Below are 15,315 nucleotides of genomic sequence, written 5' to 3'. Positions count from 1 at the left end.
TAGTGAACTTAATAAAAACAGTGAATAACAAACAGGCTATTTCAGGCTGGTCTTGCTTATCTGTCAGGGTGCTTATACTGGATCAGATACTGTGCAATCTATACTGTCAGTGACAGATTATTATGATCCTTGCCCAAGGCTTGGTAGTTAAATGACAGACAAGAGGACATGCATGTAGGTGGCTGTGCAGGCTGGTAGTAGGTGCTTACGACAAGGTATCACATCTGTCAATAGGAAATCAACTATATAATATGTGCACTTTTATATAGGTATAATATGAGCACTTTGCTTCCTGACAGCAGGCATGAGAAAAGGAAATGAAAAACAAAAAAAGGAAATCATAGTTAAAGTAGTTTAGATGAGAATGGCAAGTGTGCTAAGCAAAATGGCATGGCTAGTGTATGCATAAAAAAAAAAAAAAACGGAGGAAATCATGCCACAGTGATTAAAGACCCCTGGGCCCCTGAACAGAGACTCTCTTCCCAGTGGGAAGGTGAATGTGACCCTGATAATTACTTCTCAGGAGTCAGAGAGTAGGCAACCCCAGTCCTCATGCAGAGAGCAGCTAGCTCCCATCACTGGCAGGCCACAGTCATTCGCTTCTCGGCTCCATCTGCGAGTGGTTCCCTGATGCCGTGGTATAGCTTGTCAGGTGGTATCAGCCGTTTGCGGTTGGGAACTGGATATGTGCAGAGGCAGCTATCGGTTGTGTATCTCGGCATCGTGGGTCCGTACCAGCTGTCAGTCAGATGATCTCCGCACAGGGTACTCAGTGTCGATAGGTAGCACCCCAGGCCGGGTCTCAGGATATGTAAGTTGCTCAGACGATTTCTTCCAGAGTTGCCCGCTGTGAGCGCCAAGAGCCCTGAGAGGGGGTTGGTCACCTTCTCCACAGAGTGCCGGTCAGGCTCAGCCGCCATCTTATAGGTTAGGCGACGTCTCCGATCAGAGTAGAGCACCAGGGTAGGCCGGGATGACCCCCACCGGCCCAGAGGGGGGGAAGCAGGGCCATCACCCCCATTTTGCAGTCAGGCAGGATAGCAGGGCGGCGGCCGTCCACCCTACTCACCACCTAGGTAGGCTTGACTAGGCCTTGGTCACGGAGCTCAGTTTTCTCCCCTAAAAGGGTCAAGAATCGAGTTATTGGCTGATCTTCAGAGCTAGCACCTCATAGTGCAGTTGCCTTGCGTGTCTCATCGCCAGAAATTGCGTTTTGGGACCAAATTGCCTGTAAATTGCAGGAGCTAGAGTTCCATGCATCTACTCTGCTTGGCGGTCCGGCCCCGCCCCTCGCTCACGGTATACTTTTTAGGGACTGTTCAAACAAACTGAGGACGGCAGGAAAGGATCTCAAAACTGTGACAATCCTACCAGGTTTAGGACATTTGGGAGGTCTGCATTTGTAACACAGTGATCCAAAATATGTCTCTAAGTTGTGCAGGAAACACTGAAATAGTAAATATTTATCTTATTCAAGTCCTGAAGGACTGAGGTTTGAAGAATCCTGGTCACTGTCCTTCACTTTCCTTCATTGCCAGTACTATTGGATGTTGATCTAATAATACTCCTTATGTTTTGTTTTGTATAATATAATATGTTTTACATCTTCGCAATGTTCCCGACAGTTACACGTTTTAAAAGTTTTGGCTGTTATACTGGAAAAAGTATAATTTGTAAAAATTATTTAAATTTCCAGACATGGAGTTTACTTTTTACTAAAAAACAGAACTATTTTAGAGTAGATGTCATCTATGACCTCTGATAAACACTACTTGTAAAAGATCTAAAAATAAAGAATAAGACAAATCTTTATGGAATAAAAATAACAAATAGAAGAGCAAAACGATTATTTTTCGAGAGTCTCTTTCACCACATGGTTTATCCTGGCTGAAGCAGATATGGAAAAACATGCTACAGAGACCTTATTAGATGTTTTTATTTCTCTGACTCAATCACCAATGAATCAACAATTATATTTACAAAACATAATTTACTAAACATAAAAATGAAGTTAAAGAACAAGAAAAACGAAGTTGTGTTTTTGTGATTTTACAAAAACGTAATGTCTTGCCCTATACTTCGTACCTAGAGATACCTCAAAGAGTTCATTAGTTTGCTGGTGACATTCGGAGGAATTTTTGGAATTAGTATATCAGACTGTTTTTATTTACCCTTGTAGTACTGATCTGAGTGCCACCAAGCATCATATGCATGAGACATACAGCAGTGCCGAAGGCTGATTGCTCCTGGTTTCTCCATTACTACCGGGGGAAACATCAGAATCACAAAGGATCCTTATTTTAATCATAGATCAGTTTTACTTTCCACAGTATGTTTAAACAATATTTCTGCTGGCTTAGTTTATTTCTGTTCAGGAATCAGAGCAGGATTCACCATAAAATGACCTTGGTTGGCCACCTCGGGCCCAGAGGTTCGACAAAGGTCCTGTAACCATAACCTTTTTTAGCCCAATTCACCTGTCTAGTGTGAATTTGGATCACATTCCTTCAATTTCATGGATGCAGTTTGGCCTGTTATCTTTTATCTTGTTATCTTATTTAGACTAGATTTTTTTGTGCTTCCATTAAAAAAAAAAAAAGAGTTTTGTATGTGTTTCACTTTGTGACATTTACAACTTGATGTGATACTCGAAGACTGCCATTACTGTGAATAGATTCTGGAAGAACTCTGGATTGCTTGCTTGTTGGAATCTATTTTTGAGTTCCAGGCTTGTGACTTCCTGTCTTTATATTTAATCCTACTGGGCCCAGTAGTCTTGGCTCATTAGCTTTGACCTGTTCTGCATATTTGACTTATTTGATTTGATTCTTGGTATTACAGTAGCTTATTTACTAAACCTCTCTATTCTCTTTGGTACGGTTTTTAATTGTGAATCCTTGAATTATGTTTCTACTTGGTTGAAAACAGCATTCTCTATAAAATATTGCCCTGCATAACTAACTCCAATTTTCCACTGAATGCCTGAAAACCCTGCTTGCTGCGTTTTTCAGCAGTGTTCATGGTGCATAAAGTAAAGGTCGCTGATATTGATGTGTGATTTATATCTTCTTAATTATGCAGGATTACAACATATGCATATTTTGCTGAGGTTTTCTACCAGATAGAATCTTCATTCACTTCTAAATGTCAAAAGCAATTTTTAAATCACATACTGAAAATGTATTTGCCTTTGGTGAATCCAGTAAAATATCATTCGTTTTAGATATTTTCAGTGCTTTACTGAGAGGTTTTGGATCTTTGCATAATCTTAATTTTCCAGATGCATTTTTTTTCTATAACTGCTTAACCATTCTGTGTTTTTTTCGCTCAATCTTTAAAGATCATGAAGTTCAGCTATCAGTTTATACTAGCGTCCTTCTTGAGTAGTCAATTCAGATCAATGCTCGAGTTTCCGTCTAATTTATAAATATGTATTTTGATAAAGGCACGATATTGTGCTGAAGTGCTCATCAAACTGATACTGATTTTTAATATTGTTAGGAGCAACTCTTTACATTTGATAAATGGATTACTGGTAGGGAGAATCTTTTGAGGATAGATCTAGGGGGGACTGTCTGTGAAGTATTGTGATCTACATATAGGGAGAAGGTTTAAGAGGATTAGCTTTAGCTAAATTGTCTATCAAATACATGTTGATGGCTATCTTGAACCCCTCCAAATCTCCAATATATCTAATATATTTGATAGGGATCTGCATGGGCAAAAAATTTTTTTCCATTCAGATCGGAAATTCGGGTAAGTAAATAGATTTGCATGCTTCGGCAATTCGGACCAATGGCATTCAGTTCAGTTCGGCACTTCCGAACTACCATACTTTGGTAATTCGGAACTTCGGACATTCGTAAGCATCCGAATTGCATAAAACAAATTGCACATGTTTAGTAAGTGGTTGTGGTGGCTGTCCTGGCACTGGGAGCCCAATAGAATATATGTGTAAGTGGTTGTGGTGGCAGTCCGGGCACTGGGAGCCCTACAGATGTGTAAGTGGTTGTGGTGGCAGTCCTGGCACTGGAAGCCCTATAGATGTGTAAGTGGTTGTGGTGGCAATCCTGGCACTGGGAGCCCTACAGATGTGTAAGTGGTTGTGGTGGCATTTCCAACCCGAACCAAAACCAAGTTTTTCGATCATGCACATCCCTAATATAAGGAGTTGCTGTTATCATTAAAGACAAACCCTCAGTTAAATCATGATATAAACTTTAATATAAAATTAATTAATATACAGAGCAACTAGTCATATGTACGAAATCAAGCTTAGTACTCTTTACAGGGATTCCCTCCCGTGCTGTTAGGTTTCCAATGAAGGAGAGTGGGATTTGGTACTATAACCACTTTAGTTTTTTGGAATATACCTCAATTGAGGACTAGTGACGTCGCGAACACGAAATTTTCGGTTCGCGAACGGCGAACGGGAACTTCCGCAAACGTTTGCGAACCGGGCGAACCGCCATTGACTTGGGCAGGCGAATTTTAAAACCCACAGGGACTCTTTCTGGCCACAAAAGTGATGGAAAAGTTGTTTCAAGGGGACTAACACCTGGACTGTGGCATGCCGGAGGGGGATCCATGGCAAAACTCCCATGGAAAATTACACAGTTGATGCAGAGTCTGGTTTTAATCCATAAAGGGCATAAATCACCTAACATTCCTAAATCACAATGGATATGGATTGACACCTGACATGACATATTGACACCTTGACATATGGATTGACACCTGTCCTCAGAGACCCTGATACACACTGACACCGAGCAGCATAGGGACTGTTCCCCCTACATAGGGTCACTTGGCAGATATGGATTGACACCTATCCTAAGGATCCCTGATACACACTGACACAGAGCAGAATAGGGACTGTTCCCCCTACATAGGGTCACTTGGCAGATATGGATTGACACCTGTCCTCAGAGACCATGATACACACTGACACAGAGCAGAATAGAGACTGTTCCCCCTACATAGGGTCACTTGGCAGATATGGATTGACACCTGTCCTCAGAGACTATGATACACACTGACACAGAGCAGAATAGAGACTGTTCCCCCTACATAGGGTCACTTGGCAGATATGGATTGACACCTATCCTAATGATCCCTGATACACACTGACACAGAGCAGAATAGGGACTGTTCCCCCTACATAGGGTCACTTGGCAGATATGGATTGACACCTGTCCTCGGAGACCTAATTGTGTAATAATGGTAATACCATTATTACCTATTATATAATATTGGCAGGGGGCAAGGAAATTCCCTCTAAATAGATTGGTATAGGCAGAGAGTATGGAGACCGGAGTGATAAAGTGTCAATAAGGTGATATAAAGTTAAATGTATCACAGACACACAGCCACCCTTTCTCTTAGCTAGTTTCCAGAAATGCTGGATAGGTAGAAGGGCTATAAAGACTCAGAGAGGTCTAAGAAGAATCCTCTAAACTAGCCCTAATCTCCTTAAACACCTTCAAGGGTGTTCTAAGCTAAAGCTCAATCTAAACGTTTAGATGACTGCCTGATTTCCCATCACAGATGTTGGCTAGGAATAACAGTGTGCAAGACAAAGAGTGGGTCTAAGTGCCCATAGTGCAGTAAAGTGTCCCTAGTGAAGTGAAAAAGAGAATAACGCGCTGGTGCCCTATCAGGGGACGTGTATATGGCATCGATTTTAGGAACCGGGAGATGGAAAAAGATGCTTGGACGGTCCTCCTACTTCAAATTTGGGGCATTGCGCGTGCAATCTAATGTGCCACCAGGTAGGAGTGGTGTGTTAAGTAGTACTATTCCTATCAGTTTAATCCCTGTTATGTGCCTTTTTTTTGGTATAGTTTTTGAAGCCACAGTGCAGCACCAGAGGGCCGAAAAATTAGGCATGTACGCATGCCTGAAAAATTAGGTATTGTTGCAGCCGCTGCTGTAGCAGCGGCCATAAAAATTGATGTTTGTTTCCCAGGCAGAAAGTGCCCTAAAACATTGCGGCTTGAACCCTAGTTGGTGGCGGATAAGTCACGCAAGTCAACCGGCATTCAGAGCTAACATACAGCAGCGTGTGGATCAAGGCAGCTCATCTCATCAGGCCTTTTTTAGTCAAATGTATCGCCCACTGTCAGTCCCTTCGGGATCCATCCCTCATTCATCTTAATAAAGGTGAGGTAATCTAGACTTTTTTGACCTAGGCGATTTCTCTGACAATACCTCCTGCTTCACTGAAGGTCCTTTCTGACAGGACACTTGAAGCGGGGCAGGCCAGAAGTTCTATCGCAAATTGGGATAGCTCAGGCCACAGGTCAAGCCTGCACACCCAGTAGTCAAGGGGTTCATTGCTCCTCAGAGTGTCGATATCTGCAGTTAAGGCGAGGTAGTCTGCTACCTGTCGGTCGAGTCGTTCTCTGAGGGTGGATCCCGAAGGGCTGTGGCGATGCGTAGGACTTAAAAAGCTCCGCATGTCCTCCATCAACAACACGTCTTTAAAGCGTCCTGTCCTTGCCGGCATGGTCGTGGGAGGAGGAGGAGGATGACTTCCACCTCTTCCCCTGTTAGATTCCCGTTGTGCTGTGACATCACCCTTATACGCTGTGTAAAGCATACTTTTTAATTTATTTTGCAAATGCTGCATCCTTTCCGACTTGTTGTAATTTTGTAACATTTCTGCTTATACCGGGGGTCTAGTAGCGTGGACACCCAGTACAGGTCGTTCTCCTTCAGCCTTTTTATACGAGGGTCCCTCAACAGGCACGACAGCATGATAGACCCCATTTGCACAAGGTTGGATGCCGAGCTACTCATTTCCCGTTCCTCCTCCTCAGTGATCTCAGTGAAGGTATGTTCTTCCCCCCAGCCACGTACAACACCACGGGTACCAGATAGGTGACAACGAGCACCCTGGGATGCCTGTTGTGGTTGGTCTTCCTCCTCCTCCTCAAAGCCACATTCCTCCTCTTCCTCACAATCGTCTTCCAGCGTTGCCGCAGGTCCAGCAAGCGATGCTGATAAGGCTGTTTCTGGTGGTGATGGTGAACACAACTCTTCCTCTTCACGCTCATCTACGGCCTGATCCAGCACTCTTCGCAGGGCACGCTCCAGGAAGAAAACAAATGGTATGATGTCGCTGATGGTGCCTTCGGTGCAACTGACTAGGTTTGTCACCTCCTCAAAAGGACGCATGAGCCTACAGGCATTGCGCATGAGGGTCCAGTAACGTGGCAAAAAAATTCCCAGCTCCCCAGAGCCTGTCCTAGCACCACGGTCATACAAATATTCATTAACGGCTTTTTCTTGTTGGAGCAGGCGGTCGAACATTAGGAGTGTTGAATTCCAACGTGTCGGGCTGTCGTAAATCAAGCGCCTCACTGGCATGTTGTTTCGCCGCTGGATATCTGCAAAGTGCGCCATGGCCATGTAGGAACGCCTGAAATGGCCACACACCTTCCTGGCCTGCTTCAGGACGTCCTGTAAGCCTGTGTACTTATGCACAAAGCGTTGTACGATCAGATTACACACATGTGCCATGCACGGCACATGTGTCAACTTGCCCAACTTCAATGCCGCCAACAAATTTGTTCCATTGTCACAAACCACTTTGCCGATATCCAGTTGCTGCGGAGTCAGCCACTTTTCCACCTGTGCGTTCAGGGCGGACAGGAGTGCTTGTCCGGTGTGACTCTCTGCTTTCAAGCAAGTCAAACCCAAGACGGCGTGACACTGCCGTATCCGGAATGTGGAATAGTACCTGGGAGCTGGGGGGGTGCCGTTGATGTGCAAAACGCAGCAGCAGAAGAGGACTCAGCCGAGGAGGTTATGGAAGAGGATGGAGTAGGAGGAGTAGAGGAGGTGGCAGCAGGCCTGCCTGCAAGTCGTGGCAGTGTCACCAACTCCTCTGCAGAGCCACGCATTCCATGCTTGGCAGCCGTCAGCAGGTTTACCCAATGCGCAGTGTAGGTGATATACCTGCCCTGACCATGCTTTGCAGACCAGGTATCAGTGGTCAGATGGACCCTTGCCCCAACACTGTGTGCCAGACATGCCATTACTTCCTTTTGCACAATCGAGTACAGGTTGGGGATTGCCTTTTGTGCAAAGAAATTTCGTCCGGGTACCTTCCACTGCGGTATCCCAATAGCCACAATTTTTTTGAACGCCTCAGACTCCACCAGCTTGTATGGTAAAAGCTGGCAGGCTAATAGTTCAGACAAGCCAGCTGTCAGACGCTGGGCAAGGGGGTGACTTTCTGACATTGGCTTCTTACACTCAAACATGTCCTTGACAGACACCTGACTGTGGGCAGATGAGCGTGAACTGCTCATGGCGAGAGACGGAGTGGCGGATGGTTGAGAGGGGGCAAGGAGGACAGCAGTGGTTGACTTGGCTGAAGATGCTGGACCAGGAGGAGGATGGCGGCTTTGAGTTTGTGTGCTGCTTGTACTCATGTGTTGATCCCATAGGCGTTTGTGATGTGCGATCATGTGCCTACGCAAAGCAGTTGTACCTAGGTGGGTGTTTGACTTCCCACGACTCAGTTTCTTTTGGCACAGGTTGCAAATGGCATCGCTGTTGTCAGAGGCAGACACACAAAAAAAATGCCACACTGCTGAGCTCTGCAATGACGGCATTCTGGTGGTGGACACAGCATGCGTTGATTGGCGTGCTGTCAGGCTGACCCCGGGTGCCGATGCATGCTGTCTGACTGTGCCACTAGCTCCTTGTGACAACCTCCCCCTAGTTCCAACTTGTCTCCTCCTCCTCCTCTCTGTCTCCCCATCTGAACTTTCGCCCTGTTCTTCTTCTTGCCGAGTGGGCACCCACGTGACATCCATGAACGCATCGTCATCATCAACCGCTTCACTTGTATCTGACAACTCATCAAAGGAAGCAGCAGCGGGTACAACATCATCATCATCACACCATACGTCCATGTGTGTAATGCTGCCTGCCTGAGACATATCCCTGTTATCTACATCCTCTGGCAATAATGGTTGCGCATCACTCATTTCTTCAAACGGATGTGTAAATAACTCCTCTGACATACTAAGTGAAGCGGCTGTGGTGCTAGTGTTGGTGGTGGCGGCAGGCGGGTGAGTGGTATCTTGAGAGGTGCCCAAGCTACGCTGGAGGAGGATGGTGCGTCAAGGTTCCGAACGGAAGCTGTAGAAGATTGGGTGTCCTGTGTTAGCCAGTCAACTTTTCAAGTTCAGGGTACGTGGCCTCTGAAAACTGGGCATTATTCTGGGGCCAAAGCGAATCACAGCACCACGACCACGATGGCCCCTGCGGGGTGGCCTGCCTCTGCCTGTCATTTTTTTTTGGATTAGTGGTACTATGCGTGCAAGCTACTGTGAGACCAGATATGAGTGGCAATGTGCACTGGCAGAGGTTGGCAGAGTAAACGCTGAAGGCCTGACACCCACTTGAAGGACACTGACTGCTATTAGCTTAGAGTGAAAAACTTTTTTGCTTTTTAAAGGCACGCTATTGTGACACCAGATATGAGTGGCAAAGTGCACTTGCAGAGATTGGCAGAGTACACCCTGAAGGCCTGACACCCACTTGAAGTACACTGACTGCTATTAGCTTACAGTGAAAAACTTTTTTGCTTTTTAAAGGCACGCTATAGTGACACCAGATATGAGTGGCAAAGTGCACGCTGAAGGCCTGACACCTGCTTGAAGGACACTGACTGCTATTAGCTTACAGTGAAAACCTTTTTTGCTTTTTAAAGGCACGCTATAGTGACACCAGACATGAGTGGCAAAGTGCACTTGCAGAAGTGGCAGAGTACACGCTGAAGGCCTGACACCCACTTGAAGGACACTGACTGCTATTAGCTTACAGTGAAAAACTTTTTTGCTTTTTAAAGGCACGCTATTGTGACACCAGATATGAGTGGCAAAGTGCACTTGCAGAGGTTGGCAGAGTACACGCAGAAGGCCTGACACCCAGACGCTTGCAGACAACTAACTGCTATTCAATCTATTACAGTGAAAAAAATTGTTTTGTTTTTAAATGCAAGCTTAAGCTATTGTGACACCAGATATGAGTGGTGGCACTGGGCAAGTGGGCACAGTATCCACTGTGAGCCTGACACAGAAGCTGGCAGACAACTAACTGCTATTCAATCTATTAATGTGAAAAAAAAATTGTTTTTAAATGTCAAGCTTAAGCTATTGTGACACCAGATATGAGTGGTGGCACTGGGCAAGTGGGCACAATATCCACTGTGAGCCCTACACAGAAGCTGGCAGACAACTAACTGCTATTCAATCTATTACAGCAAAAAAAAATGTTTTGTTTTTAAATGCAAGCTTAAGCTATTGTGACACCAGATATGAGTGGTGGCACTGGGCAAGTGGGCACAGTATCCACTGTGAGCCTGACACAGAAGCTGGCAGACAACTAACTGCTATTCAATTTATTACAGTGAAAAAAATGTTTTGTTTTTAAATGCAAGCTTAAGCTATTGTGACACCGGATATGAGTGGTGGCACTGGGCAAGTGGGCACAGTATCCACTGTGAGCCTGACACAGAAGTTGGCAGACAACTAACTGCTATTCAATCTATTACAGTGAAAACATTTTTTTTTGTTTTTAAATGCAAGCTTAAGCTATTGTGACACCAGATATGAGTGGTGGCACTGGGCAAGTGGGCACAGTATCCACTGTGAGCCTGACACAGAAGCTGGCAGACAACTAACTGCTATTCAATCTATTACAGTGAAAAAAGTTTTTTTGTTTTTAAATGCAAACTTAAGCTATTGTGACACCAGATATGAGTGGGCACAGTATGCACTGTGAGCCTGACACAGAAGCTGGCAGGCAGGCAACTGCAATTACATTACACAGAAAAAAAAAAGCAGACTGATGTTCTAGCCCTAAAAAGGGCTTTTTGGGGTGCTGTCCTTACAGCAGAGATCAGATGAGTCCTTCAGGACCTAGCCTAGCTATCAATTTCCCTATCAAATGAGCAGCAGCTACACTTTCCTACACTATCTAAGAATGCAGCTTCAGAATGAATCTAAAATGGATGCTGTACAGGAGGTGGGAGGGTCTGGAAGGGAGGGTCTGCTGCTAATTTGCTGGAATGTGTCTGCTGACCGTGTTTACTCAATGATGACGAATAGGGGGCGGATCGAACCGCGCATGTGTTCGACCGCCGTGGCGAACGCGAACACGCTATGTTTGCCGGGAACTATTCGCCAGCGAACAGTTCGGTACATCACTACTGAGGACCACAGGTGCTGTTTAATCTTTTGTTTACTCAGTAGACCCCATAGTGTGCTACTATAACTACAAGTATCTAAGCCCAGATAATTCAGTATCTAATGTATCTCAATATAAGGAGTTGCTGTTATCCTCTGTTAAATTGTGATATAAATGTATTTATATACAGAGTAACTTGTCATATGTATGATATCAAGCTTATTACTCTTAGGGATTCCCTCCTATTATTAATATATTATATTAAGGGATTCTTAATATAGGGATTCCCTCCTATTATTAATATATTATATTAAGGGATTCTTAATATAGGGATTCCCTCCTATTATTAATATATTATATTAAGGGATTCTTAATATAGGGATTCCCTCCTATTTAATTCACATTTATTCTCTTTTTATTTTTTCACGTTATTTATTATTATATATTTTTTCACCATAGTGTATATGTAGAGGTGGTGTCCAGTTAATACTAATAAAGACTATAATCACATTATCTCTAATTGTATCACTATTGTATTGTTAAAATAAGTGTTTTTATACTAGTGGAGATTTAACTCCATCTCTTTGGGAGTTTAATCTCTATTTGGTTTGTTTGTTGAAATTTATCCGGGGTTATGCCCCATACAGTCCCCTTTTCTTGCAATAGGGTTGGGTTTTTGTACCTAACACCCATAGCAATGGTTCTCTATGATTAATTATGTATTCAATGCATAAGCAGAGAATCACAGTTACAGTGAACCTTTCATGACAATTGTTATTGAAAAAATAGGATACTTTTATGGCTATATGTGCCTTGGCTTTTTTTTTTCGGGTAATCCATTTGACTCACTGGCAGTATCTAGTGCTGAATATATTACTCATTGTCTGTCTTTGTGATATGATATCCTCTATTTCAGTGACCACTATAGCCTGAAAACCGTTATTTTCTATATTTGTTTCATATTTGTTTTTATGTGTAGAAAGGAAATATATATATATATATGGATGACTTCGGAAGAGGTATATATATATTCTGTCCTGTAGTCAAAATGATTATGAGCCAAATTAATTTTACTAGTATTATTGTTATCAACAGCTTTCATCTAGCCTTTTTCTTCTCTGTGAATAATCTGTTAATTGAATTCTCCTGCAGAATTATGGAGAAAGGAAATAGGAAATTTAAAGCAGAAGGGGTATAATGAGATTATGTAATAGGTAAGCAAACTAGAGATTACGTTGAGGGAATCTTGTGTGGGACTTTTTAGGAGTCCTTATTAAGTGCTTAAATTTACAAGAAATGTTTATTTTTTGCATACGTTTTTTACAAGGTCAACGTTTAAGGACTCTACATTGTTTTGTTAAATATAAATCCGTGAAACAAACTGGGTTCTCCCCTTCAGCTAGAGGGCAATTGTTGAGCAGTGTTTATAAAGAAGTATGGTTTCATTAAGATAGGATAATGTTGTCTTCTGTTTTAAGGTCAGAATGTGAACAGCAGAACTGCGGGTTTAGTTGGCAGAGATGGTCCATACGATAAACAACCATTTATGGTGGCTTTCTTTAAAGCAAGTGAAGTCCACCTAAGAACTACAAGATCAGCCACAAGCAAGCGCAAAAATCAGAATCGCAACCGTTACTCTCAATCACAAGATGTGTCCAGGACATCCAGCATAACAGGTAATGAAGCTCTGCATTACATATTGTCAGTCCTTTATATTAAATATAATTTATGACTTTTCGAAAAAGCTCTACATATTGCTATTAACAGAGATTCAGCCAAGTGGACAACCCCTCATTCTTCCAAGTTTGGAAGAATAAATATCAGTGGAAGGATTTTTTTTATGAGAAAAATTGACCTTGTTCAGATCTTCCATATAATCATTCAAAATGTTTTATTTTGTGCCACACCATGTTAAAATGAGAATCCAGAAAATATACCCACTACAACTTATTGTGCTAAGAATCTGTCTATGAAAACTTACAGGGGTCAAGTCCTGGGGAATAAAGTGTGGGAACTCACTCGAGTTCTACCCCCACCCCACCTCCAAAAAAACACCAAAACTTGTATACATATATAAACGCGTATACACACACACACTCAGGTTTACACATACACTTACAGACACACACGTACACTCACAGACACACAAAGACACACACAAACACATACACACACACACACACAAAGACACACACAGACACACACACACAAATTCACAGACACACACACACACACTCACAGACACACACACCCACACACTCACAGACACACACACACTCACAGACACACACACACACACACTCACAGACACATACACACACACACATACATACACTCACAGACACACACACTCCCAGACACACACACTCCCAGACACATACACACACTCACAGACACACACACAGACACCAACACACACATACACTCACAGACACACAAATACACATACATACACTCACAGACACACACACTCACTCCCAGACACACACTCCCAGACATATACACACACACACACTCCCAGACACATACACACACACACATACACTCACAGACACACACGCTCACAGACACACACACTCCCAGACACATACACACACACATACATACACTCCCAGACACACACACTCCCAGACACATACACACAGACACACGCACTCCCAGACACATACACATACATACACTCACAGACACACACACTCCCAGACACATACACACACACATACATACACTCCCAGACACACACTCCCAGACACATACACACAGACACACGCACTCCCAGACACATACACATACATACACTCCCAGACACACACACTCCCAGACACATACACACACACATACATACACTCCCAGACACACACACTCCCAGACACACACACACACACACTCCCAGACACATACACATACATACACTCACAGACACACACACTCCCAGACACATACACACACACAGACACACACACACACACTCCCAGACACACTCACTCACATACACATACACTCCCAGACACAAACACACATATACACAAGAATTATTTGTATATTTTTTTTAAATTTAAAAATGTCCACCCAGCCTCCCTACCTGGAGAGCTGGCGTGGACCTGTCCCTGGGGTCCAGTGGGGCTTCAGTGCGGCCGGCTCTTGTCTCGCTGTCAGATGCGGCGAGGGAGCTGTGTTCTCTCTGCTCCCTCTCGCCACGCGGGCTGTCTACTGATGCCGGGAGCCGGAAATTACATCATATTCCGGCTCCCAGCATCAGCAAACGGCGCGCGGCGAGAGGGAGCAGAGAGAACACAGCTCCCTCGCCGCGTCTGACAGCGAGACAAGAGCCGGCCGGGGGGGTTCTTCAGGTGGCCATTAGGCCACCTCTTGGGCCTCCCATGACAGGGGGAGCACAGAGGCATTTGGGGGCGGCATTTTTTGCCGCCCCCTGAGTGCCTGCAGGACCACAAACGGGAACGGCGTTCCCACGCGTTCCTGCAGGACTCGAGCCCTGAAAACTTACCTTTGAACACCGTCTTATATTCTTTATCTTGGTATTGATATGTGATAACTAGGCTTTACTTATCCAACCACTGTTTTCAAACTTGGGATTATAATTCTTTTTTTTAACACTTTATGTGAGGGAGGAGAGGGTCGCGAGGGAGGGGGGGATCTGAGGGCACTATAGTGTTAGGAATACAACTTTGTATTCCTAACACTACAGAATCATTTTAACAGGACACAAGATGTAAAACAGATTTCCCCATTAATGGGGCATGGCACCAGGGTACTTCTAGCATCATAACCACAACAGCATGATCCTTTGAATAACTCTTTAAGAACTTTATAATATCTATCCTAATGAAATGTAGCCACTTTAATATATTTATATGAAGTAATATTATTTATCATTTCAGTTTTAAGGTATACAGCTCTTGAGTGGGAGATATAGATGTATTCATAAATTTAATTTATTGTTTCTTTGGGATTTTTGTTGTGTGTTACTTAAAAGGGACTGAGCACCATAATCACTTTCAGCCGTTTGTAGTGAACCCATTGTACAGCGCTGTGGAATTTGTTGGCGCTTTAGAAATAGTAATAATATTTTTTATGCAGCTACTAGGC

General features: G+C 43.7%; 1 protein-coding gene across 2 annotated transcripts in view; it reads left to right on the top strand.

Annotated features, from left to right (window-relative positions):
- The window catches only part of BMP6 (bone morphogenetic protein 6), a 189,971-nt gene that overhangs the window by 140,007 nt on the left and 34,649 nt on the right, over window positions 1-15,315 (top strand). For both annotated transcript variants that reach the window (XM_063451748.1, XM_063451747.1), the window contains exon 4: window positions 12,687-12,884. In XM_063451748.1, the coding sequence (XP_063307818.1) occupies window positions 12,687-12,884 (198 nt within the window). The remainder of the gene's footprint in view (window positions 1-12,686; window positions 12,885-15,315) is intronic.

This window comes from Pelobates fuscus, chromosome 4, assembly GCF_036172605.1.
Source record: "Pelobates fuscus isolate aPelFus1 chromosome 4, aPelFus1.pri, whole genome shotgun sequence".
Taxonomy (NCBI): Eukaryota; Metazoa; Chordata; class Amphibia; order Anura; family Pelobatidae; genus Pelobates; species Pelobates fuscus.
The sequence above is the reverse complement of the archived record's forward strand: the minus strand, read 5'-3'. Positions and strand labels throughout refer to the sequence as shown.